Source organism: Tiliqua scincoides, chromosome 1 (genome assembly GCF_035046505.1).
Source record: "Tiliqua scincoides isolate rTilSci1 chromosome 1, rTilSci1.hap2, whole genome shotgun sequence".
In the NCBI taxonomy this organism is placed as follows: Eukaryota; Metazoa; Chordata; class Lepidosauria; order Squamata; family Scincidae; genus Tiliqua; species Tiliqua scincoides.
The window spans coordinates 227,087,778-227,114,933 of record NC_089821.1 but is presented as its reverse complement, the minus strand read 5'-3'; the positions used below and the strand labels follow the sequence as shown (position 1 = coordinate 227,114,933).

General features: G+C 45.0%; 1 protein-coding gene across 1 annotated transcript; it reads right to left on the bottom strand.

The window, feature by feature from the left end:
* Positions 1-8: 8 nt before the first annotated feature.
* ABCB10 (ATP binding cassette subfamily B member 10) lies at positions 9-26,927 on the bottom strand. The gene is made up of 13 exons (XM_066616731.1): positions 26,378-26,927; positions 22,904-23,104; positions 20,917-21,119; positions 17,225-17,359; positions 16,111-16,257; positions 13,378-13,513; positions 11,690-11,785; positions 9,254-9,463; positions 7,223-7,302; positions 4,642-4,822; positions 3,981-4,024; positions 3,565-3,599; positions 9-1,105 (listed from the first exon to the last, which is right to left on the bottom strand). Exons 1-13 carry the CDS (start codon positions 26,739-26,741, stop codon positions 844-846), a joined length of 2,094 nt encoding a protein of 697 aa, XP_066472828.1. The 5' UTR covers positions 26,742-26,927; the 3' UTR covers positions 9-843.
* Positions 26,928-27,156: the final 229 nt, after the last annotated feature.

The following is a 27,156-nucleotide window of genomic DNA, read 5'->3' as shown; positions in this document are numbered from 1 at the left end:
ACCCCTGCAAGAACTTACAGCAGTGAAAATTCTCTGTGAGAGTTTGAAAACCGCTGCTCTAGAGCATTGGTTCCCAAACTGTGAGCCGTTGCTCCCTGGGGAACTATGGAAACCAGCCAGGGGAGCCACAGAATCCTTGCAAAACACCTGCCACCTTATACAATGTATAGGATTTTAGCTCCCTGGGGTGGGCTCTAATGGGGAGCCATGGGCCAATGAACCAGTAGGTCAAGGGAGCCGCCAGTTGAAAAAGTTTGGGAACCATTACTCTAAAGCCTCAAACAGAGGACTTTCCAGTTTTAAGGTCTTTTTAATGGAGGATACCTGGGACTTTCTGCATGCTAAGTGAGATGCGTTACCACTGAACTTTGGCCCATCTCAAAATGCACATTACCAGGCTGCAAATTTGCAGTTTAAAGGAGAAATGTCAAAACTATTAATGAGGTTTAATTCCAGTGCCTTTAAAAATGATTCTGGAATTCAGCATAAGTTTAACTTCTTGCTATTTCAAGTCAGATGGAATATTTAGTCTGTTACCAAAACATAGTTAAAAACAGGTGGACATCCACAACATATCCATTCATCTGTTGAATTACCAGAAGAAGAAAAAATTTACAAATCTGAGAACAATTCAGTCTTGGGTATATTCACTGATATATAATAATTATTTAAAATCTCTGAATAAAATTTTAGCACAACCAAGTTTTAAAATATTTGAAACACTCTGGAAAAATATATATATAACATTTATTGTACATAAATTTAAACAGAAGTTAAATTCTTGGAAACGTGTTTCCATTCCTTATACTCATTCATATTTGGGCTGTCAAAAATATTTTTCTCTCAGGACTTTATATTTAATGGAAATTTTTCACTATTCTGGATAAATGTCTGTTTCTTCACCAGTTTGCTGAAAAGTCCATCTGGGTTTGCAAGCAGCGTTTCATGCTTCCCACACTCAACAATTCTGCCTTGGTCAAGAACTGCAACACAATTAGCATTCTTAATGGTAGATAGACGATGAGCAATAACGAGGACAGTCCTCCCTTCCATGAGCCGATCTAATGCTTCCTGGACAAGGTATTCATTTTCAGCATCCAAAGCACTAATTCATAAATAGAGGGAAGGAGAAAATGGTGTTATTTACAACTCTTGTGGGGCTGTTAGTGCACCACCAACTGGCTGAATAACTAATTTGCTTTCAATCATTTAAAATCTCTCATAAATAATAATGACCTAATGATATTTAACAAACAGCCCAATCCTGAGCTCTGCACACCAGCACATTTGCGGGGCTTAGCCCCGGCCCAGCGTGAGCTCACACTGGGCTAGTGCCGGTGGAAAGTCAGTGCTCCACCACTCGGCAGTCACCCAAATTGTAGGGCACCGAAGAGGTAAGTGGGGGCATGGGGGAGGCAGGGAGGAGGTGTTCCAATGTAGGGAGAGATGGGGAGCAGGAAGGGAGCGGGATGTGAGGAGAGTGGGACCGGTGGATCCTGAGCTCTGTGTCAGGCTGCGTGGCCTGACATGGAACTCTGATTCTGTGGCAGTTCCAGAGCTGCCGCAGCATTGAGTAGCCCCATTGTGGGGCTAATATCCTTACCCAGGAGAAGGGGACACATGTCCCCTTCCCCCAAGGAGCTGTTGGCAGCTGCCTGGTTGTGTTCAGGGTGCTGTGGCAGCCATTTTTGGCGCCCTGCAGCCCCACACTCTAAGCAGCTCAAGATTTGGCTAATAGGCAACACACAACACACTTTGCCTTTCAGTGCAGAATACTTTTTGACAGGCCAGCTCTGACTGAAAGTAAATTAAAATATATTCATATTTAACCTGCAACGTGACAAATACATTGAAAGCATAAAGAGAAGTGCTATGATACTTTAAGACACACAGAGTGGATCCAGACAAAAACCTCCCAGCCTTCAGGTTTAACAGGAAAGCAAGGAATGTCCTAGAGAAAATGGCAGACTTTGCACTCAACTTTAAAAATCACATGGACATTGTGCGCTGATCTTGTCTGCTGTATGTCCTGGCATGTACTAAACGGAAGGATGAAACAGGTCTGGTTTGGAGGTGCCAGAAGTATCAAAAAATCCTTTCCAAACACCAAGGTGTAAATCCCCTTGCACCTCTGTAAGCCCCCAGCTCCACATTGAGTCTCCTTGAACCTGTACTAGCAATTTTTCCAGCATAAGTCCAAGGAGAGAGAGGGGGCAGGGAGGCTGCAGGAAAGGAAAGGCTGCAGGATAGAATCTGGCGTGCACCATTGCCGCAAGATCCACCCATTCCTGCAGCCTCCCCAGCCTGTTACGCCTCCCTCTTTGCCCAGTTTTGCCCCTCCCTGCCCACGTTTCACCCTTCTCCCACCCTTCCGCCTCTCCTTTCAACTTAACTGTTCCAGAAGTAGTGGGAGAGCTGATGGCATGTGCGACAAGGCTCTGGACTTCCTGGCAGCATGCTACTCAGGGCACTGCCAGAAAGCACTTCGTGGAGCTTTTTCAGCAGTAGCCAGCTGCAGAATGCATATTCCACTGCCAGCCAGCCTTGATGAGTTTGGGCCACTAGTTCATCTAAGTCAGAGGTGTCCAAACTTTTTAGCAGGAAGGCCACATCATCTCTCTGACACTGTGTCAGGCGCCGGAAAAAAGAATTAATTTACATTTCACATTTGAATAAATTTACATAAATGAATATATTAGAGATGGAACTTATGAATGAATGACAGTCTTGCAATAGCTCAAGGCCTTGCACAAAGCAAGGGCAGCCTTTCTTTTGCTGCCACTGCTGCATCACAGATGTGAAACAGCAAGTAATGGAGGGAGCCCTTGTCCCACAGCTCACTCAAGAGGTCAAACAGTTGGCCGTCATGTTGAGAGCAGTTGCATCAGGCCAGCGCAGGCTCCAGCAAGTCTCCGGAGGGCCAGAGGCTCATTGTAGACTGGGGCCTCCTTGAGGGCTGGATTGGGAGTTCTTGAGGGCCGCAAGTGGCCCCAGGGCTGGGGTTTGGGCACCCCTGATCTAAGGCATACATTTTACAGGCCCAAAGGATCTCTGTAATGAGCATACCATGATGTCATTTTATATAGAGGAAATGTCATAAATCAGTCAGAAGACTAATAGCCCCAGGAGGTAGCACCCTATTCCTCCAAAGAACAATATCTCAGCATTGGGAATACCCTTCTGGCCCCCACCACTGGCCAGAGAAGAAGCAGTGTCAGGATGTTCACTTCCCCCTTCCCAAAACTCTTCTCCAACTATCCAGGGAGCCTAGTTGCCCACAGACTACAGTCCTAAAGGGAAGTGCCCCCTGACTTCTGTAATTGGCTGTAGTATTAAAGGCTGCTGGGCTGTATGTGCAATTGTGTATTCTAAGTGTATTATTTCTATCTGTTAAGTATTTGATTATACATCTAAAATATACATCTAAAATAAATACAAGTTCAATAGTGAAAATAGAAATAGCCCTGGGTGTCTTGAAGGTCCTTTTTTGTCTTCTAATCAAAACAATTTTTTTAATTATCATCATCCAAACGAGTCATCACTTCTTTATCTTTTTTTACTTACCTTGTTGCTTCATCAAGAAGAAGAATTTTTGGATTCTAAGGAACAAAATGAAATTGGTTTTACGTGGACAGTTCTTTGACTTGAAGATTGCTTAAATGTACAAATATTAGTAAGAGGATTGTAATGCCAACTTATTTGCACTATCAGGAAGAACTGATGAATTTCGACATAAATCATTTCATTGTTTATCTATGAAATAACATTTACATAGCACTTTCTGTGTCTGCCCAGTGCTTCACGTGCATTATTCTTAATGTTGTTCTAACAACAACCCTGTAAGGGGAATAAGTAGTATTATTGTAGCTAAGGCTACAAGAAGAGTGACTTGCCTAAAGCCACCTACAGCCCAATCATTTGTCTCTTTCTTGCTTCCTTTAAAGTATAAATATGAGAAAGATCAATTGGCTCAGGCTTACCTTCAGAAGAGCTCGAGCGATTGCAATTCTCTGTTTCTGCCCACCTAATGTAAAAAAAAATATTTAAAAAACACAAGACCTCAATTTCCTCTCTTAATCAATTGTTCTGTATTAATCCTGCTGAAAAAGTAATGACATCTTTAAAAGGAATTATAATACAGGCACAAGCAGTATGCTATATTAGGTATGTCCAAAGTTTTTGGCAGGAGGGCCACATCGTCTCTCTGACACTGTCGGGGGCCGGACAAAAGAAAAGAATTAATTTATATTTAAAATTTGAATAAATTTGTATTAAAGATGAACTTATATGAATGAATCAAGGTCTTGCAATAACTCAAGGCCTACAAAAGGCCTTGCACAAAGCAAGGCTGGGCTTTCCTTTGCTGCCACTGCTGCCTCACAGACGTGAAACAGCAAGCAGTGGTGGGAGCCCTCATCCCACAGCTCACGCGAGAGGTCAAACAGTCACCCTCATGCTGAGACCAGTTGCATCGGGCCAGTGTGGACTCCAACAAATCTCTAGAGAGCCAGAGGCTCATTGGAGACTGGGGGCTCCCTGAGGGCCGCATTGAGAGGCCTCGAGGGCTGCAAGTGGCCCCAGGACTGGGGTTTGGGCACCCCTGTGCTATATCAATACATTTTGAGAATTGCAAAATCGTACCTGAAAGAAGAACACCTTTTTCCCCAACTAAAGTATGGAATCCTTTTGGAAAATTGTGGATAAAAGTAGCAGCATTTGCTATCTCAGCGACTTTCTCAATTTCTTCAGTAGTTACTGTAGAAGGGTCCTCGGCGCCATATGCTATGTTTTCAGCAACGGAGCAGGAGAACAGAACAGGTTCCTAAACACAATGAACACAGTAATATAGCTTCACAAAACTGTATATGGAGTGTTGCGCAACAAGTCACATGATGTAAAAGCAAACCCTTTTATTCATAATTAATGTGTAAAAGTAGAACTGAAAACTTCAAACTGCACTGCGCAAAGTGGTGCGGAGCAGGGATGCTTCATGGCAGGGTCTCTGAGACAAACTTTATCAGGGGGTACAAAGTTTCTTTTGGGCCCCTTCCCAAAGAGGGAGGGGGTGAAACAGAGTGGGTGGTGGTGATGGGGCTGGGCAGAATGGGGGCAAAACAGGCAGGGGGAAAGTGGCAACAGCCAGAATAGTCTTTGGAGCCCAGGTCTACCAGTCTTCCCAATGAAGAGCTCAGGTCTACCTGCCTACCCAGTGTTGGCAGCTAGATACAGTAATATGGAAAACCAAACACTCCTAAATTTCTCTAATAACTTTCAAATATAGAAAATCAATGCAGGAGATTAGTGTCATTGTATTTAGACTCACACTAGAATGGAAAGTGTCCTGTGTACACCAAAACCGACTTCTGCAGTAGCTGCAGTCCTACAGCTGTGTCACTGAGCTCCTATATGGTTAGCAGATCCAGAAGCCAAAGAGCTATTGTAGAAAATCAGTTTTCTCCTAGATGTGACTTTTTAAGGTATACAGTATATGCATTCCTGGGCCTGGCTCATAGCAGTAATCACTGCACGTGCCCATGGTAATACTCCCAGTATTCCATGTGGGCAATGAGTCTGAGAGAAATTGGAAAATGTAAGACCCCAGGAAATTTCTGGGCCCCCTCCTTTGACTCCTGGGCCCCCTTTCTGACCCTGGGCCCGGGTACAAATTACCCCCTTGACCCCCCTCTCCTAGGCCCTGCTTCATGGTGTATTCTTTGAAGTAAAGAGAATGGGGGGAAGGTTTCAAAATACTTGTCCCTGCCTACATGATGCATTGCAAGCATCACATCAGCAGGGAGAAGCAATCTGAAACCACAGCAGCTTGCTTCCCCCCTGCCCTTTGGCTGCCATTGCTATGATCAAAGCCAAATAATCTGTGTCTTGATCCAATATGCCACTTCTCTATAAATGGGATATGAAGTACAGCACACTGAATCAGACAAACAGGCAGAGCCTATTTATCTGTGTTTAAGAAAAAAACTTGTTGTGATAAATTCCATAGAGTTACGCAAATATGATGCAGCCTGACACTTGGGGCTGGAAGGAAACTAAGCCAGCTGTTATCAGTCCTCTCCCCTCCTGCCTCCCCCTACGTTCTCAGCCCTCACTGTCCCGCTGTCCCGCTTCTTTCACAGGTGGGATGCTGAGCTTTTAAGAGTCCAGTCCTATGTGTTTCTACTCAGAAGTAAGCCCCATTGTAGTCAATGGGGCTTACTCCCAGGAAAGTGTGGAGAGGATTGTAGCCTAAATCTCATGCTTTGCTTGCTGGGAAGACTTGCTTGCTGGGCTGTTTTGTTTCCGTAGGCTGGAGCACGGAGAGCCTGCACCATCTCATGGGGGGGGGGGAGGAATTTGGCAAACACTCCCTGGGTTTTTTAAAGCAATCCCCTCTGTTGCTACTGCACCTGTGTGTGTGTGTGTGTGTGTGTGAGTGTGAGTGTGAGTGAGAGAGAGAGCTACACCTTGCTGCATGTGCTCTGGCTACAGAAGTTTTCCGCCCCCCTTCCCCTCTTCAGCCTCTCAGCTGGCTCAGGGGCTCCAAGAGTGTTACTGTTCCTTAGCAAGGGGAACCTATCCCATAGCTTCAGGGCGGAGCCTTTTTGCAGTGCTTTGGGCTGCCTGGAAACAGATCGAGAGGCCAGCAGGGCAAAGGAGACAAAGGTGTGTGTGATTTTCAGTTCCCCCACCCCATTCGCATTGACACAAATCCGCAGATAAAAAAGTCCGTGGATAAATAGGTTGCACCTGTATATGTTTCCCCCCTCTTAATATAAGAGATTGACTGAATCAACACTAATCTCAGCCACTGCTACTTTAGCAAAACAGTTTATACAGCTGTGGACTTCCTATTCTTCTGTGAAGAGTGATGAGAGAATAGAACACTGACATCCAGTGCTTTGAAAAAAAAAAATCAAGTACAGCAAGACGTTCTTTATACAAGGAAACAAAGAAATTATGATAATATGGACCTCCCGTCCATGAGAGGTTCCCTCACTTCCAAACTTTACATGGCTCTTAACATATTTATTTCATCAGGCCTTCAAGCTCTAGCTGATTGTTGGGTATTCAGATGCAGGTATGGTACATTTTTGGGTTGAGATTTGTTTGTTTTTATAATGATTTATGTTTTAATATTTGTTAACTGTCTTGAGACTGTTTTAAATGAAATAGCAGGATATCAATCAAAACAAGCATATACAATATGGTTTACTTTACTCCTTACCTGACTGACTGTTCCAATGTTGGTCCTCAACCAGAGTGGGTTAAGCTGACGAATATCAACACCATCAACCATGACAGCTCCTTTAACACATTAAAAGATTGTTATTTGATAATATTCTAGGTGGAAGAAGGAGATGCATGAGAAAGAGCAACAGCAGAAGGAAACACTTAGGTGCCACAGAGATTCATAAGACAAAATGCTTTACGACCTAATCCTATCCAACTTTCCAGTGCCGGTGCAGCCATGTCAATGGGGTGTGCTCTGTATCCTGAAGTGTGTGTGTGTGGGGGGGGGGGCAGTCATAGAGACCTCCTAAAGGTATAAGAACATTTGTTCGCTTACCTTGGTGCTGCATTGTGGCTACACTAGTGCTGGAAAGTTGGATAGGACTGGGCCCCCTAAGTAGCTTTATAAAAGAATAATGAACATAATGTTCATTATGAGAAATATTGGCTCCGTTATGTTCTTTTAATGCTCCAGGCAAGGATAGAATTTACTCTGCACCAACGCGAATTACCTCTACAGAGGAATCAATACCTTTAGTTCAAGAAATTACAGTTAGGCAACAAGCTGAAAGATCTAACCACTTTAGAGAAGTGTTGGAACAGGCATATATATGTATATAAAGCAAAGCATTCAGAGCCTCAACACAGCAGCACCACATCAGCAGAAACACCACCCACAAACCAAAGGAGAATTCTGCTTGTGCAAAGGGTGTGAGCAGAAAGGGTCCATGTTTTCATAGAAGGTGCTTCTGCTGATAGTTTGTTGCATCAAAATGTGCATACTAGTCAAAGTCTGAGTCAGTATGTCTTGCAGGAGACAACATAAGTAAACTCTCAGTTGAAATGTTGCCCCATGTCAAGCTGAAAAAAATACAAGACAAGCCTAATGTGTTTTCCTGAATCACCTCATAGTGCTTCTCCTTCTTTAGATAAGGAAAGGGGACCTAGCAACAAGGGTTTTGAAAGGTTCTTGCAAGAGGACATACCCAGGGCCAACTGAACCTATTAGGCTCCCTGAGGCAGTACACCATTCTGCCACCCCCACCCTTACCAGGTTCCTCCTTCCATGCGGACTCTTGAATCAAAGCAGAAAATCTGAGGCCCGCTAGAGTCACTCCCAATGTACTCTACATTTCCTCTGTTGATTAAAGAGCCCATGCAGAGAAAGAGTAATCTTGCTCCTTCCCCCATCAAACTCTTTTAAAGTGCCTGGTGGAGGAAGGTGAGGGAGCCAGATCACTGTGCTCCAAGGATTCCTTTCTCAGTATAGACTCTTTACACAAAGCAGGCAATGCAAGCCATGCTCCCTGCACCCCATGCTTTGATTAAAAAGAAGGCAGTATGGAGGCTGGCTCTAACTGTGACAGCAGAGTGGAGAGGAGGCGGTGGATGTTTTGTGCTGCCCCTCCACTCAGGTTCCAATCTGACACCCAATGCAAATAGGCCCATTCACATCATGGATGCGCCAGCTGTGGACATGCCAGTTCATTTTTGCCCTTAAGTACCATCATCAGATGCCTCTCCTCAACACTGCGCCATCACAAACGGCAACGGTAGGCATGGGGGGGGGCAGGAGCAGGCGGGAGGGGGGCGTTTCTGGGTGGGGGAGGGTGGGAGCTGGGCAGCCCCGGGGGTGGGGCTGGAATCCAGCAGTTATGCCAGATCCCAACCCCCGTCCCCACGGAGAATAGAGCAGCTTGAAGCTGCTCCACTCTCCTTGAACTTGCGCCACCTCTAGAGGTGGCGCAGGTCCGAGGAGACCCATTGGGGCGATCAGCCCTAACCCAGGGGTAAGGGGAAGAGCTTCTCCTTGCCCCTGGCTGAGCTGCTGCAGCCGACGAACCTGCACTGGATGTAGCGCGAGCCTCCTGGATTGTGCCCAAAGTGTCTACGCAAGTTAACACTTTTTCTCAGGATAAAAGTTCAGCACAAACAGCATGAACAGGCTAGACTTTGACCCATTTTCTAAGATTCAGCTAATACAATTGATAATCCACCAATGTTTAGCGTATATACACACACTTACCTGAACCAGGGTCATAAAGCCTAAGAAGGAGCGAGACAACAGTTGATTTTCCAGAACCACTTGGGCCAACCAGTGCCATGACAGAGCCTGCTGGGATGGTTAGGGTTAAGTTCTGGAAAACTAATGTTTCTGGACGAGTTGGATATGCAAACTGGATACTTCTGAACTCCAGGGCACCTTGGAAAGCATTCTGCTTTAACTCTATTCCCTCTAAATAAAACATAAAAATTAAAGTGGTAACATTACAGACATGACACCCATAAACATATTTTTTTTTGTCTCTGAAAAGCTAGAAAAGCTACTAAACTGCATATACATTACAGAGAAAAAGGATGTCAACGAACAGCCCAATTCTATGCACGTCTACTCAGAAGCAAGTCCCATTAGATTCAATGGGGCTTATTCCCAGGAAAGTGTGGATAGGATTGGGCTCTAAGTATCTTAAGCATCCCATCACTGTCACAACTCCTAAAAAATGAAGAGCTAATAGTATAGCCCAGCAGTTCTCAAACTCTCAGGGAGAGTTTGAGCCAGAATAAATGTGTTCAGAGGCAGGGGGAAAGAAGCGACGCGATGCACTAGATCGTGCTGCTACGGAAGGGCACAGGTGCTTGCTGCTACTTACCATAGCTGGCAGCAGCCTCCTGGAGGTGTGGGGAGCCCCTGCACCAGCCTCTGCAGGGCTCCTCACGCTGCAGAGACCCTCAAAATCGCGATCGTGACCACTGCCAGTTTTGCATTTGTGAAACCGGAAGAAGTCACGATCACAATTTTGAGGGTCCGCATGTTCGGGAGCCCTGCGGAGGCTGGGGCAGGGCTCCCCACATCCCTGGGAGGCTGCTATAGGCTAAGGTAAGTTGCAGCTCCTCCTGGAGGAGGAGCTCCTGGAGGTGAACAAGGAAATGACATCTAGGAGCGCAATCCTATTCAATTTTCCAGTGCCGGTGCAGCCGTGCCAATGGGGCGTGCACTGCATCCTGTGGTGGGGAGGCATTCACAGAGGCCTCCTCAACGTATGGGAACATTTGTTCCCTTACCTCGGGGCTGCACTGCAGTTGCACTGGTGTTGGAAAGTTGGATAGGATTGGGCCCCAAGAGCCCAATGTTATGCCTGTCTGCTCAGAAGGAAGTCCCACTATAGTCAATGCAGCTTATTCCCAGGAAAGTGCGGATAGGATTGTAGCCTTAGGGCCCAATCCTATCCAACTTTCCAGCACCAGTGCAGCCACAATGCAGCCCTGAGGTAAGGGAACAAATGTTCCCATACCTTGAGGATGCCTCTGTGACTGTCCCACCACCACAGGATGCAGCACACACCCCATTGGGGTGGCTGCACTGGCACTGCCCTTAGGCCCCAATCCTATCCAATTTTCCAGTGCTGGTACAGCTGTGCCAATGGGGCATGCACTGCATTCTGTGGTGGAGCAACAGTCACAGAGGCCTCCTCAAGGTAAAGGAACATTTGTTCCCTTGCCTTGGGGCTGCATTATGGCAGCACCAGTGCTGGAATCTTGGATAGGATTGGGCCCTTAGTCATTTAAGTCAGTGTTCTTTCAACCTCGGGGTCACGAAGCCTCAGTTGTGGGGTTGCATCAACTTACAAGATTCAAAAAGATTGAAGACCACTGGACTAGAGCACCACAGGAAGTAGAAGACATTTGGTATTCCCCTTTAGGTACCAGGAGATTGTGTCCCAGACCTGCTCAGGTTCTTAGCTATTGTGCTAAAACAGCTTACACTAGTGCCAGACTTCATGGTAACTTTTTTTGTTCTCTCTAACAAGAATATTTGGCTACAGTGAACAGTGCTGGGAGGGTGTAATGGGGGTGACGGTGGACAGATAGGGTCCTAGGAAGAGTGCAGGATTGATGGTGGGCCCCAGCCTCATACTTTTATTTATTTATTTGGGTCATGGCACAAATAAAGTTGAGGACCACTGTCTTAAGTTATAACACAGACACCTTTTTCGACAGAATTTATGTCAGGATTTGTGCAGATCGTAAAGACTTGGTTTGCTTGATCATTTGGCTTCCTGGGTCACTTCTCGAATTTCCATTACAAGAGAACCCCAGTGTTTTTTGCTTACTCAGACAGTGGGGTGAGGAAAGGGCACCATAGTTGAACCCTAGTTTGGAGGGACTACTCCCTTTTCCATAGCAGCAAATCTACTTGAGATTTTTAGTTTAAAAGGTTGTGTGGGAAGGTTAGGTTCATAGTCTGTGCACATTGATTTTTACACACACACACACACACACACACACACACACAGAGTGGGTGACACTTCCTCTGGATCACCACTTTGCTGCAAAATGTTTACCTTGTCAAAATATTTTATGGCAGATTTCTGATGAGAAATATATGCAAGAAAATATAAACTTTGACTTAAAGATCATCAAATAACTGCACAACATTTAAGAAACAGAGAACATACCATACCATTAAAAGGAAGTTCTGGTTTTCTATCAATAAGTTCCCATAGACGTCCTCCTGCACCTAATCCTTTCATTAGCTCAGAATAGAAAGAGCTTAAGCCTAAACAAGAAAAACATTTTGTTATGCATGAAGAGAAACAGGAAAGGTATAACCTCCACTTCTGAACACCTGTTCAAATAACTCTAAATGTCTTGCACGCTTGATAGAATAAGCCCTGCCAAACCCTTTTTAAATAATAGTTTAACTATATAAGCTTGCTATTGAAAAAGTGAAATCAAATACAAAGATGTTCCTGGTAGGGAAGAGCATCACGTAGGGAGATTGCCTTTTCTGCTCCTTTGAAGAGGGAGAGAACACCTTGACCCTGGGGAAGGTGAGCACACAGCACAGAACTATTTCTCCTTCATTTCTGAAGTAAAACATACTCATTAAATGGCTGGCGATGTCATGTGGGCAAAAAGGTAGTATTCCTAATGTTAATCATATACATGATGCGTTTTTACAGTTGCTGAAGTCAATGCAGTTTAGTGACTCTGATTTTGCAGCCTCTGCAAGATATGTACCTTCTTCCTGTTGTGAAGGCTTATGACAACTGTTTCCTCTGTTCACATCTGCAGGAACAACATGCTTCTCCCACTTGTCCATAAATGCCTCCATTTGTTTTTGTGGCCAACAACTGCATCATACTTCAAGACTGCAAATACGTAGAGACTTCAGTGCTCTACGTATTCATCCCACACACTTGTTCTATCCATTTAGACAAAGCATTGTTCATGGCTTTCTCTTTTGCAATTCTTTTAGGGGACTCACCAGCTCATTCTGTGCTACAGAAGCCAAAGGAAAATACGTTTCCATAGAGCCCCAAGAGGTTTCTCTTCGTAGAGCTAAAATCCTGAGAAAGGATCTAATATATTTTGAAGGGTCCACTCCACAACTTTTTAAAAGACCAACAAACAAAATGATGAAAGTGTAGGCTGCTGAACCCTGGCAAAAGGGATGAGAACCAATATTTGAAAATGATGTCTGGGAACTAGAGAGAGAAATTAGATCGGAGGTGGAATTGGGGATTGCAGCTTGGAACACCCATGCTTGGTGAAACTTCTGTTGACACACTTCCTAGTGAAGTAGCCTGAAAAACTGGTTTCCTAGCACAGCACTACAGAGAAAGGTACAACCATGCTACGAGTGAGTGTCCACACCACACCCACTGGACGTAACATAGCTTTGCAGACACAGGAGTTGGAAAAACTGTAAATGCAGGGATTCTTATGAAATGTAAGGCTGCAATCCTTTACACACTTACCTAAGAATAAGCCCCCTTGAGCAGAGGGACTTACTTCTGAGTTAACATGTATAGACTTGTGCTGCAAATTCTGTGACCTATATCAAATTCTGCAGGTTTTCTGGGCTCTCATAAAATCATCCTAGATACATGATAAAGGTTATATACTTTTAATAGACCAAGGGATTGCAGTAACTTTGTGGGTAGCCTGTCATAAGCACAGGGCTAAGGAGACAGATCGCCAGTAGTTCTGATCCAGACAAAAACCTCTGCTTACACTCTTTGTTTACAATGCTTGCAACAAGATAGTGCTTTTGATAAATACCATCAGCATACTTTAAAGGTTCATTGTCGACACTATTTTAAAATCTTTATTTCTTTTCAAATGTATGCATTTAATTATACACACCTCCAATGCTGACACCAACCCAGAAGGCATACATTAAGAAAGAAGACAGTTCACCAATAGTCATGTGGGCATTGCTCATCAATAATCCTCCATTGTACAGAACAGAGAGCACAATCAAGTTCCCAGACAGTCCAGCCTGAGAAAGAAGAAAAGGTAATACTTCTGTTAATATAATCCTTTATAGCTTCAAAGTGCTCATAAGCAAGAACATTGGTCAGAAGTTCTATGACCTCTGGCTTAAAATAGAGCCCTGTGATATCCCTGTGATGGATAGTGACCCTCACTATCCAGACTACCAAAACTAAAGACTGAAGGCACCAACACTTTTGAACACATTCTTTTTTAAGAGATAGAGGCCCAAATTCTAACCAACTTTTCAGTGCTGACACAGCTGTGCCAATGGGGCACGTGCTGCATCCTGCCATTGGGTGGTAGTCATGGAGGCCACCTCAAGGTAACGGACTATTTGTTCCCTTACCTCAGAGCTGTATTGCCCTTAGGTTGGTGCTGGAAAGTTGGTTAGGATTGCGCCCACAGTTGGACAACATCTAGCTGGGTAATAACAGAATATGTGATGGGGCAACAATGGAAGGAGCATATTCAGCACATCAAGTCAGTTATATGAGGAATGTACATTTGGGACATCAGCTATAACTTCAGTACTTTTATCACAGTACAGAAGATCTGTGAGGGTAGCAGAATATATACTGACTTGGCTCCGAAGACACCACGTCTATTGGCACAATAAAGCAATGCTCGTTAATTCCTCCTTCCAGCAACTGTCCCCACTGCACATCCTACATTGTTCTAGAAGGTCCTCCAGTACTCAGGAGCAGTTGTGGAGGGGGGCACAGATGGCTGGATGGAAGGCAGAGGAAGGAAAGTCTGTTGAAAGCTATTTCCCAATGCACTGTCTGCTCCAGCTATCCCAAGAACTAAAACTTATTTCTATGTATATCAGTTACAAAAATATAGCCCTGGTAAATTTTTCAACCAGTTTCAGTTGTGTACCAGTTAACAACAGGGATCGAGACCACAATCCCTGTTGTCAAGTGGCCCTTGATGCTATTTGAACACTCCGCAGGGAAGGAGATGCTCCGCTCCCCTCCCCTCCGAAGGATTGTCTGAGCCTCCCAGGGACAGCGCACGTCCGAGCGCTGCCTCTGCAAGACTCAGACTGAGGGAAATTGCGCCCCTTGTGCAACTTCAGGTTTCACAGAGGAAGCCAGAAATCGCTTGAGAGGCATGATTTCCCTCAGTCTGAGCCTTGTAGAGGCAGCACTCAGACGTGTACTGCCTCTGGGAGGCTCAGGCAGCCCTCTGGAGGCAAAGGTTCACCCTCCACTTTTGGAGGGTTGGGGTGTGCACCCCCGACAACCACATGGCCACACATGGTCATCGTATATGTGATCCCAGCATTAGCCAGTAGGTCGCTGAGGGGCGCACACATGTATATCATTAGTTCCCAATTAAAAGAGTAGAGAAACTCATATCTGGCACAAGTAATAGAAAATTGCTGGCACACACTTTAATGGAAGTATGCAAGATCCCTTGAGGAGATAGGGAGTGGTGTCAACAGTGTCCTCTTGCTCCAGCAGGCAAGCATAGGGTTAACACCAGGGCCATAGACTGAAGTGAGTGTACTGCACATCTGCAGCCTCTTGGAGGTAACAAGACCCACAGGGATAAAAGTTCTACCTGGAGGAAGGAAAAGGGTGTGGGTGTAGAAGGAAGGAGGTTGGAGAGACCGGAAGGAATTTGAGAGACCAATCCTTTGAGGAATTTGAGGGTCCAATCCTAAAGAGTGCACTTACCACTGTTGTGCACTGTCGCAAACATGTTGTAAGGCATTTTTGCAGGTCCTAGCACCAGTGGAGCGCTGGTGCTAGCCTAGTCCTGGCCGGTGCTCGGCTAGCACTGATAGAACGCCAGAGCTCTACTGCTCAACAGTCACCTGGACTGCCAGGCAGCAGAGAGGTAGGTGGGAGGGAGGAGGTGCCATTTTTCTGCCATTTTCGGCACCGTTGCACACCGGGCAGCTCAGGATTGGGGTGTGAGAGACCAGAAGGAAAGAGCTTGGAGGAAAGAGGAAGGACTGAGTGAATGGAGACTACTGGAGATTGGTGTGTGTCTGCCACGCAGAGGGGCTGCTGGGAACCAAAGTGTTGCTGCAGCAGCAGCTGGAGAAGCTGCTGGCGGGAGAGTGGAGGAAAGAGGAACTCTGCAGGTTGAACAGGTGAGCTATCCTAGTGGTGGAGTCCAGCAGAGTTTTCTGCAGAGTTAGGGCTATTTTGAGGCACTAATTAGCTTAAAGTGGGTGTAAGTTCTCTAGACCAAATTTGGAACAGAAACTTGGCAAAACACACACATGCAGTTATATCCTGAACTTTCATTTTTAAAACTCTGATATTCAAAATTTATCTGTCAAACCTGTTTCTTTATGAAACACTCCAGAAATTGATCCAGGATGGCTACTAATTAAAGTATTCTGAGCAAGCTTGGGTACCATGAACACAGCCATGCAAACAAAGAAATTTGGACAAAATGACCACGTAAGGCCCTGAAGAATAACTTCCATCTTAAAAACATATAATTCCTTTGGAAAAAGTTATTTGCGATACAAGAGTTTAGAGATGGAAAATTAGCATGATACTGATGTATATATTTTCATTACAGAAAGGCCAGAGGCACTGCAAAAACACCGTGGATTCCTCACCTTCTTCATATACTTACTGCTCCAAAGAAGCCTGCCCGAGCTATTGATTCCTTTGTGGCCAATTGTAACACATAATCAACCTTGTTCCTATATTTCTTCATTTCATTTAACTCTTGTGCAAAGGCTCGAACTGTTCTTAAGTTTCCAATTTTTTCTTCTGCCAGCTGCAGTAATTTTTTAAAACACGAGTGTTTTACACAGGCTTTGCCAACATTTTGATGTCCATGCAAACAAAATCAGAACAATCTTCAGCTTTCTGTGACTGTGTGCAGGTACAATACTAACAGCCAGTTTCTGCTAAATACATAAGTTAGAAGTACTTAAAATAACGAGACACTTAAAAAAACAAGTCTGAACTTTGCTTCTTCACCTCCAGTAAGGAGCAAGGACCCACCTCCAACAGGGAACAAGGACTGAAATAACACCGCACAGCATTCAGGACATTGTACAGGTCACACAGGGTGATTTCACAATGGAACAAAATCAATAAAGAACTGTTTCACCATGTGTCCTTACAGTCATGCCTTACCTTAAAGCTAAGCAACTATGATTTGTATCTTAAGTTGTTCTTCTGAGAATGGAAGACACTTCCTTTCAGGGAAGGGAATTTTCACTTAGTCCCCTCTTTTTGCTGCAGCCTCCCTCCCATGCTCCTTGCCATGATGTTCCAGAGAATTCCTCAACCCTTAGGAGCAGATGTGGAAGGTAGAGAGAACAGAGGGATGCAGATGAAAGGAGGGAAATTAGTTAAAATCTCCCTCCTACTAGTGAGAGTGAAATGTCTTCCATTTCCAGAACAACTTATACACTGTACATACATACACACTTACACTGTACATACAGACTGTCATGACATTTGGAAAAAAGCAACAGGGAAGGGTACTACTGTATATATAGTACCTACAAGAAGGGGACCTAAGTCCCTGGCTCAGCCTTTACTGCCAGTTGAAAAGAAGAGGAATTAAACAAATGACCTATTACTCCTATGACTTACTCCCACTGTTACTTCATTTTCATTAACTGAACTTGTAAGCCTAGATCAAGAGATAAGGGGGGCAGGATTCGTGGTTCAAAGTTCAGTGGACTCTGGTCTAACACAAGCTTTCACATTTTCTATTTTAAAGAACATACCTGTGTTGCGTCTGCAAGAGAATCCTGTGTTATTCTAGTAAGTTTTCGTAAATATCTTCCATAAATCACAGCTATGAAAGCCAAAGGTGGCACCACACTCAGAACAAATGTGGCAAGTTTGGGGGAGATAAAAAACTAGAAGTGAAAAAAAAAAATCAACATTTTAGTACAATTAATAAGGTCCTGTTAGATCTATAAATTAAATAATACAAAAAAGCAATGCAGTGTAGTCATCTTGTGAAATATTTTCTAATTTCAAGTGTCATTTATTCCTCAATATTCCACCACAGAAGAGTGTGAAAGCTCCCACCTCCCTAAAGCTATATAACAGCATAATCCTATGCATGTTTACTGTGAAGTAAATCTCACTGCTTTCAGTAAGTGGGAACTGCGATAGGAAATATTTCAAACTCTACTGTTGAATGATGCATTTGGATCTACACTGAATCTGCTATCACTCAGCATGGGCACTAGCAAGCACAGGTGCCATTCACTTTCATTAGCAAATTCCACCCAAGTTGCCCAAAGCAATTGTGTCACAAGTCACACGGGATGGCAATCCTGCCAGAAAAATTAAGCAATCTTGGCAGTCAGTTTGTTGGATTCTCCCACACCGCCTGTGATCTTCCCACCTCGTCATAAGCAGCACTGATGCCTCAGTCATTGCAACACTAAGAAAGTGCATTAAGGGCAAAGAGGAGCAGAATCAAGGGACCTACATTCCATTCATGCACATTGGGGCAAAAAATCAAAACTTTAGATATAGGCTGATGGGTTCTGAGCTGTCTGTGACAGATCAGGAGAGAGATCTTGGGGTGGTGGTGGACAGGTCGATGAAAGTGTCGACCCAATGTGCGGTGGCAGTGAAGAAGGCCAATTCTATGCTTGGGATCATTAGGAAGGGTATTGAGAACAAAACGGCTAGTATTATAATGCCGTTGTACAAATCGATGGTAAGGCCACACCTGGAGTATTGTGTCCAGTTCTGGTCGCCGCATCTCAAAAAAGACATAGTGGAAATGGAAAAGGTACAAAAGAGAGCGACTAAGATGATTACGGGGCTGGGGCACCTTCCTTATGAGGAAAGGCTACGGCGTTTGGGCCTCTTCAGCCTAGAAAAGAGACGCTTGAGGGGGGACATGATTGAGACACACAAAATTATGCAGGGAATGGACAGAGTGGATAGGGAGATGCTCTTTACACTCTCACATAATACCAGAACCAGGGGACATCCACTCAAATTGAGTGTTGGGCGGGTTAGGACAGACAAAAGAAAATATTTCTTTACTCAGTGTGTGGTCGGTCTGTGGAACTCCTTGCCACAGGATGTGGTGCTGGCGTCTAGCCTAGACGCCTTTAAAAGGGGATTGGACAAGTTTCTGGAGGAAAAATCCATTATGGGGTACAAGCCATGATGTGTATGCGCAACCTCCTGATTTTAGAAATGGGTTATGTCAGAATGCCAGATGCAGGGGAGGGCACCAGGATGAGGTCTCTTGTTATCTGGTGTGCTCCCTGGGGCATTTGGTGGGCCGCTGTGATATACAGGAAGCTGGACTAGATGGGCCTATGGCCTGATCCAGTGGGGCTGTTCTTATGTTCTTATGTTCTTATTCCTCACCTTTACACTTTGCTGCGATGTGAGAAGGAGAGTTATGTTGTTAATGAAATACAGTAGAACCTCTTTAAGTTGACCACCCAAGGGACTGGAGGAAATTGGTCAACATAAGGAGGTGGTCAACATACGGGGGAAAAGGTATTTAAATATTATCATGTTTAGCTCCCAGGACAGCAAATGTAAGGCCAAGTTATTATTTAGATTGGATTTTTTAAAAGTTTTATTGCAAATATAAATGAGAATTGATCCTCTTGTGATGCTTACTATTTATATCATCTATATCTATATAAAGAGACAGAGAATAAACAGCCCACAATCAGTGTTTCAAAAAACCCCTGAAAATTCATAAGCTTAAAAAAAAATTGGCAGTAAAAAAAAAAAATACTTGGTTTCATAGCAGACAGGCAGACCAATGCTATCCCTTGCCAGCCCATAGCATGTAGCATGTTACATAGCCCCAACAGCTAAAAAACAAACAAACACTTTTTAACTTAGGCTGCCTGGCCTCCACTGGGTCTCCTCAGATTCACTAAATGCCAGAAGGTGTTGGATACAGTCCCTCACTAAAAGCTGATGAGAAAACTCCACAGTCAGGGAATAAGAGGACAGGTCCTCTCATGGATTGGGAACTGGTTGAGGACCAGGAAACAGAGAGTGGGTGTCAATGGGCAATTGACAAAAAAAGTGGAGAGAGGTGGAAAGTGGAGTGCCTCAAGGATCTGTCCTGGGACTGGTGCTTTTCAACATCTGCATAAATGACCTGGAAACAGGGATAAGCAGCGAGGTGGACAAGTTTGTGGATGACACTAAACTTTTCTGAGTGGTGAAGACCAGAAGGGATTGTGAAGTGCTCCAGAAGGATCTCTCCAAACCGGGAGAATAGGCAGCAAAATAGCAGTTGTGTTTCAATATAAGTGTAAAGTAATACACTGGTGATGGGAACCAAAGTGAAAGGACAGTGGCTTCACTATGCACAAGCAACCTCATGTTCCTCACAACTTGGTACATGTCCAGGTACAATTGGCAGCCGGTGCAGGTCTGTCAGCTATAGTGGACCCACTATAAAAATCCTTTCGCACAGGCACTAGCAGGCGTAGGGGAGGGGTTGTCGCTTGGCTTCTTGCTTTTCCAAGATGGGACAAACCAGACAAAGCACAGGCCCACAATATTGCATTCAGTGGGCAACTTTTGGAGGATAAATTAATACTCTGTGCAATGGTCGAAGTGGTCAAGATACAACTTATGGAGGTGGTCAATATAGAGAGGTTGGTCTCCCATAGTGTATATGCAGTGTCTGTCCATATTGTGAAAATTAGGTCAACTTAAGGAGGTGGTCAATATAGGGAGGTGGTCAACTTTGGAGGTTCTACTGTAGTATCTATTATAATCTTTGTTCTTAAAAAAAAAATCCCTTAAGGAGGTGTGACCCTATTCCTATCAAAGTTGATGGGAGATTTATGTGAAAAGATATCATTTCACCATAGGATGAAACAGTCCATTATTATTTGAATCCTGGTCTATGTTCAGTTCTCTATACACTAGACCAGTGGTTCTCAAACATTTAGCATTGGGATCTACTTTTTAGAAATGAGGATCTGTCAGGACCCACCAGAAGTGATGTCATGACCAGAAGTGACGTCATCAAGCAGGAAAATTTTTAACAATCCTAGGCTGCAAACCTATCCACACTTACCCAGGAGTAAGTCCCATTGACTATCATTGTTAAAAAAATATAAATAGTAGCTTGTTAAAAGTACAGGCCTGTAACATTTCCCCAAATGCAGTCACCATGGGAGCATCAAGTCTAATAAATTCAAAATATTGAAATGAATGGGAACCCACCTGACATTGGCTCGCAACCCACCTAGTGGGTCCCGACCCACAGTTTGAGAAACACTGCACTAGACTACATTTCTGTCATCAGATATAATTACAGGCATTCTTAATACTTGTATCATCTACAAGTAACAACTGGTTTGCAGGAGAACTTTTGGATACTAGCTCTCGTACCTTAAAGCACTTTGAATCTACAGAACCTAACAAGGGAAAGATACAGGAACAGACAGACACATACCATCATCCCAATTCCAAATGAGGCCTGAGCCCCTGCTCTTAGCCCATCGGAAAGGTTTTCAGTGACTGAACGACCCAAGAGTGCCGTGTCTGAAGATAAGCGATTTATCAGCTCCCCAGTGCTGGTTTTGTCAAAAAAGGCAACTTCTTGTTTCAAAAGAGAGGAAAACATTGTTTCTCTCAGTTGCTTCACAATTCTTTGTCCTACAAGAGTCAAGAAGTGCAACAATTTGCTAAAAAGATTTTACACATAAAGTTTTCACATAAATTAGCAACACGTGGCCAGTTCTAAAAGTTACTTGCAATGAATCCTTTGAAATCAACAAGAATATGCTGGGTGAAATGGCATAGATGGGTAGTGGGGAAGGGATTTGGGTTGCCTCATTTGCAGCTATTAAAAGCATTAATATCCAAACAATTAAGGGCGCAATCCTAACCCCTTATGTCAGTGCTTTCAAGCACTGACTTAAGGCAATGCAGCTCTGAGGGAAGGGAACAAACATTCCCTTACTTTGAGGAGGACTCCGTGAGTGACACCCAACTGCAGGATGCAGCACACGTCCCATTGGCACACGTCCCTATGCCAGTGGTGGAAAATACTGACATAAGGGGTTAGGATTGCACCCTAAGGGTCCAATCCTATCCAATTTTCCAGTTCTGGTTCAGCCATGCCAGTGCAGCATGCACTGCATCCTGTCGTTGACAGGCAGTCACAGGGGTCTCCTCAAAGTATGGGAACATTTGTTCTAATACCTTGGGACTGCATTGTGGTTGCACTGGTGCTGAAAAGTTGGATAGGATTGGGCCCTAAATTGCTTCATTTATAAAAATAAATAAGATGTCTTTTTCCAGAAAATGGCATTTCACAGAGTTATAGTGTTCCAAGCAAACATAACTGTGTATTTTCAGTCTACTGAACTATTCTGGAAGCCACAATGAAATTTGAGCTCATTTTGTTTCAAGTCACAGAAGGTATCACCTCAAAGCAACAGCACATTCAAATTGTTACACAGATTTTTTAAATAAATAACCCACCCTGAATTATTCCACTATACCTTTGTGAACTATTGGAACTTTCAGTTAGTACTCTTCAAAATTCCTGACCAAAGGTTAAAGTAAACTTTCATTATAAATCAAACCATATTTGGACACTCCTAACAGGCAGCAAACATACAGCACTCATGGGAATGGCTGTTTAAGATTGAACCCAGGGATCATGAGGCATTAGCATCAGTTCAGTTTGGCCACTGCATTTGAACATTTGTCTTTTCATTCAGATTGATGTATCTGATAAAGCAGTAAACTGTAGCTTAGGAAAGCTTACTTCAAAATGTAGTCTAAGAGGAGCAAGGAAGCATATATTCCATCTTCTTTCAGCAAATGCCCTTCGCTTGTATTTAAAATGTGATTGGTTTACCATCAGAGTTAATGGAGTGTACCTCAAACCTAACTGATGTTTCTGAATGCTTACAGGATTTACACTACTGAAGTTATGGTGTTCTTTATATTGATTCATTAAAAGTATGAATTCCTCCATGAAGCTGAGTCATGGACTTTACAGAACATAACAGAAAAGCTATGAGATCAATCTAAAGTTAACAAACAGCTATGCTATGCAAATAACATGCAAATAGGCCCTACAAAGCTACATTTTATTACCTCCATTTAGCTTAATAAATAAGGGTACAGTCTCAAATTCTCTTAACACATATCATCCATCAGCTTTATCAATCATTTATCCGTTATCAACATTGCTGAGTGGTTGATGAGTGGCTAAAAAGTAGATTTTCTAACCTCTCAAAGCATGCCCATAAATAGGAATTTTAATATGCACTAGTAATGGAACTAGAGGACTAATTAATTGAGAGTTAAATAACATAATCTTGAATGTACAATCATTAAACTAGAGCTGCAAGACCTTATTTCAACCAGTGATATTGCTGACGATGAGGAGATAGATCATTTTGCTTCCCACGCCCCACCATTACCTGCAGTCTGCATGAGGTAGACACGTGTTGCATTGGCTGCAGCACCACACAAAAATATTCCACTTAGCAAGGCACAGAGGTTAGTCAGGTTTTCAGTAAAGTCACCAGTAGGATTTGTGTAAATGACATCAATAACCTTCCCCAAGAAAAAGGGGGCAGACATAGTGATGACACTGGAAACAGTCAGAAAGCCAACAGCAGCTAGAAAAAAACAAAACAAAGCATCCATATATTTTTCTGTATTAAACAAAAAATGTTTTAAGTTGACATTTTAGGTTGACATTTTAGGAAATGCTTCAGCTCTTTATTGTTACATTTTAGCAGCCTGTTTCAAATACTCAAAGAATTACATCCAAGACTAACTCAGATCACTTCTGAAAAATTTGCATGACACATTAACTGCATAATCAGATGGACACATACAGCATGGTGGAACACCCAAGTCAAAATGAGTCTGTTGAGCAGAGATAAATTAAGATAATGGGGCTGTTGTCAGGGGAAGGCCTTCTGTAGTGCTTCAAGGAGAACAGGGAAGCAACCATATTCTTCAAGATGTTTCAAGTTACCCACTGAAGCTACACATGGCCAATAATCTGAAAAGCCTTCATGTCAACCTCCTCCCTGAAGTCACTTGTACTCTATGCAGACCAGGAGATTTTCTTTTCAAGATAAAGAAAAAACTGTACAGTATTTTCAGTTCCATGTGCAAATCAGCACCCAACTCCAAGCCGAAAACTGGCAATAGACAATTTTCCTCATTGTGAAATGATAGCATCTTACGCCACTAATGGCAACAATTCACTTACAACTTCACCAAAACTAATGATGCTTGTTCTGAGACAAATCAGGTCAATCTAACCAGGTAAAGGTTAGATTCCACATATTAAAGGCATGCTTGCCAAAAAAAAAAAAAATGGGGGCCTCTCAGCAAGGGCAGACTGGATAAAAATCTTTACACAAGACAAAAATATATCCAACATAGTTGGGTTCCCAGGACCCATTCGGACTGCTGGGCCTGGGGGAGTAATTTATTCCCCACTCTTCACAGTGCTCACAGCCATTGTTCCTCTCCCCAGTCTGTAAGGGCTTCAAATGGTTTCTTTACTGTGTGATGATCCCAGCCAATCAAGGATCATTTAGGGCCCAAACCTATCCAACTTTCCAGCACTGATGTAGCTGTGCCAATGAGGCATGCACTGCATTCTGTGGTAGTGGAGCAGTCACGGAGTCCTTCCCAAGGTAAGGAAACATTTGTTCCCTTACTGCAAGTTTCCATTGCAGCTGCATCGGCACTGGGAAGTCAGACAGGATTGGACCCTTAGTGACTATGATATCACTGAACCATGTAGCCACTCAGATTTGGCTGTGTGATGACATCATGAGAGAAAACAAAGTCCTCCCATTGCTCTCATTCTGAATTGGGGTGACTGGTGGGAATGCGGCTTCACTGCACAAACAAAAAGGCTAATGCTCCTTACGTACCATATTATACTGAAGCCATCACCCTAAGGCAGGGGTGTCAAACATAGGCCCGTGGAAGCTTTTTATTCAGCCCTCAGGCTCTCAGCTGCTGAGCAGAGCTGAGGTGTTACTGCTTAAAGGGCAGCCCCACAAAAATTGGGCTCTCCCATATCCTGATATATGAGAAAGATTTGTGTGTTTTCTCTTCTGTCATTTGTAGTTAATGAATTCCTAAGTGAGAAAAAGTGCTTATTTTTGGTTATGAATTGTTTAATGACATCACTTCCTGCCTAATGACATCACTTCTGGCCCTCAGCAGGCATCATGAATGCCATTCAGCTCTTGAGTTTGACATCCCTGCCCTAAGGCAAAACTTTCACCCTGGTACAGCATTAGTAGGTATGCATCGTAACTGGTGGAAAAATGTGGGTGCATGTCACACTGAAATAAGTCAGCTAAACCCAACTTGACTGGGGCACAGTGTAGTTGGGATAAGTCCCTGTCACCTCCCACCACCTTACTCTTGCAAATATTTGCAGCCTTTCGCAGATGTGGAAAAAAATAATACCCCTAAATGCACCACTGAATGCACAGAGGTCAGGGATAGGGCCAGCAGGCATGATCTACTTCCCCCCTCAATACACATTCAGTCAACTCAGGGAGAGAAGCTGTGAAAGGGGGCTTTTCCTTTGGCTGAATAAGCACTTTGGGGGCAAGGTCAACATTGCAGGTTTGATGCTCCACATCACAACTGGCTGCGAAGATTAGATCAGGGCTACTGATGTTCACTCCGGTGTATGAACAGAACTACTGAGAAGGAAGGATACTGTGAACAGGTTGCGTGTGTGAAAAGGGTAAAGCACAATGGGTGAGAGAGGCATGAGAATGAGAAAGAGGTGTGAGAGATAAGCATGGGTGAGAAAGCATGGAGAGAGGAGGAGCACAGGCCATGGGTATTACCTGTGGTAGACATTTGTGGAGAAGGGAAACAAGGTGGGTGGAGATACATAATGGGAGAGAAGGGGGACGGTTAGGGTGACGAGATACAAAGAGGGACAGAGTGCCTATACCAGTGTTTCTCTACATTTGTCCCCCATTGTACCATTTTGCATGGTCCTCCTGGTGGAAGTACTACTGGAAGTAACTGATGATGTCATTACCAGTTACTTCCAGACTGGGAGGTCAGACACAACGTGGGTAAGAGGCTCAAGGTTGATAGGAGAGCATTTTCAAGCACATGAAAAGTGCATGCTGGAGCTCTGCCTGTCAAGCCTCCTACCGCTGTTGCATTGCTGGTCTCGCTGCCAGGCATTGGGGTCTGTGGGTCCTGTGAGCACCACTGAACACCACCTCAAGAACCACCAGTGATGCCCACTGGTTGAGGAACACTAGCCTGTACCTTTAACTGTTGCATGAAAGAGGGAATTTGGGCAGGTGCAGTTCAACAGGGAAGGGTTTAAAAAGCCATACCTGCCCACATTCTCTCTTCTATACCATAGCTATACCATGGCACTCTGTCCCCCTTGTATCTGGGGACAGTGCCCTGGGGACAGTGCCCCAAGCTCTGCCAGTCATATGGGTTGCCGGTGCATCTCCAGAGCATTTCCAAGAAGACAGAGGCTGCTGTGCTGAGGGGGCCAGTGAGTGGGACTGCAATCCTATGCACTTACCTGGGAGTAAGCCCCATTGACTATAATGGGACTTACTTCTGAGTAGGCATGCCTAGGATTGGTCAGTGAGTGGGACTGCAACCCTATGCACACTTACCTGGGAGTAAGCCGTCTTGACTGTAATGGAACTTACTTCTGAGTAGGCATGCCTAGCATTGGCCAGTGAGTGGGACTGCAACCCTATGCACACTTACCTGGGAGTAAGCCCCATTGACTGTAACGGGACTTACTTCTGAGTAGGCATGCACAGGCTTGGGCTGAGAGCGAGAGTCGGGGGCTGGCTGGAGGGGCGCTTCCTGGGCAGGCGCCGGGGGGGGGAAGGTTCCCGGGCAGGGGGCGGTACCTGTCAGCCTCCAGCGCTCGGGATATGCCAGGGCCAGCAGCCTCTTGGCGTCCGATTCGTTGCCGCCGGCGCTGCCGCCGCCGCCGCCGGGCGCCGCAGCCAGGGGCAGCGCGGGGGCTCCCGGAGAGTCGCCCGCCTTCTTCTGCCGGCTTCCGGCCGCGGCTGCCCAGGAGGAGGCGGTGGAGATGGCCAGCGGGCGCAGGGCGGCCGGGCGCGGGCAGGCGCAGGCAGCCACCCCGCCGCACCTGCCCGCCGCCGAGGGCAGCGAGGCCCAGCCGCTGGAGGGAGCGCGAGCCCAGCAGGAGCGCTGCCGCTGCCGCCACAGCAGCAGCAGCGAGGGCAGGCGGGGCACCAAGCCCGCCATGGAGCAAATGGCCGGTGGCGGCGCCTGCTGCTGCTGCTGCTGCTTCCTCGCGCCGAGTGGGAGGGCGGCGCCTCACTGTCCGCGGCCCATGAAGAGCCGGGCCCGCCTAAACGGGGGCCCGGCCCGTCCCCTCCTCTCCTGCTGCCCGCTGATAAGATCCCTGTTCAGGCTTCCTGCTACCACCGCTGTCCCCAGCCAGCCAGCCAGCCAGCCGAGGGAGCGGGTCCCACAGCGCCCTCTGCCGCTCCCCAGCCGCAGCTCCAGCGAGTGAGAAGCCAAGCCTTGCGTGTCTGCTCAGCAGTAAGCCCCATGATAGTCAGTGGGGCTTACTCCCGGGTGAATGTGGCTAATGGGGCTGTGAGGAGCCTGCCCTCCTCGCCCCACTCTGCAGGGTTTCTCAGCCTTTGGCCTCCAC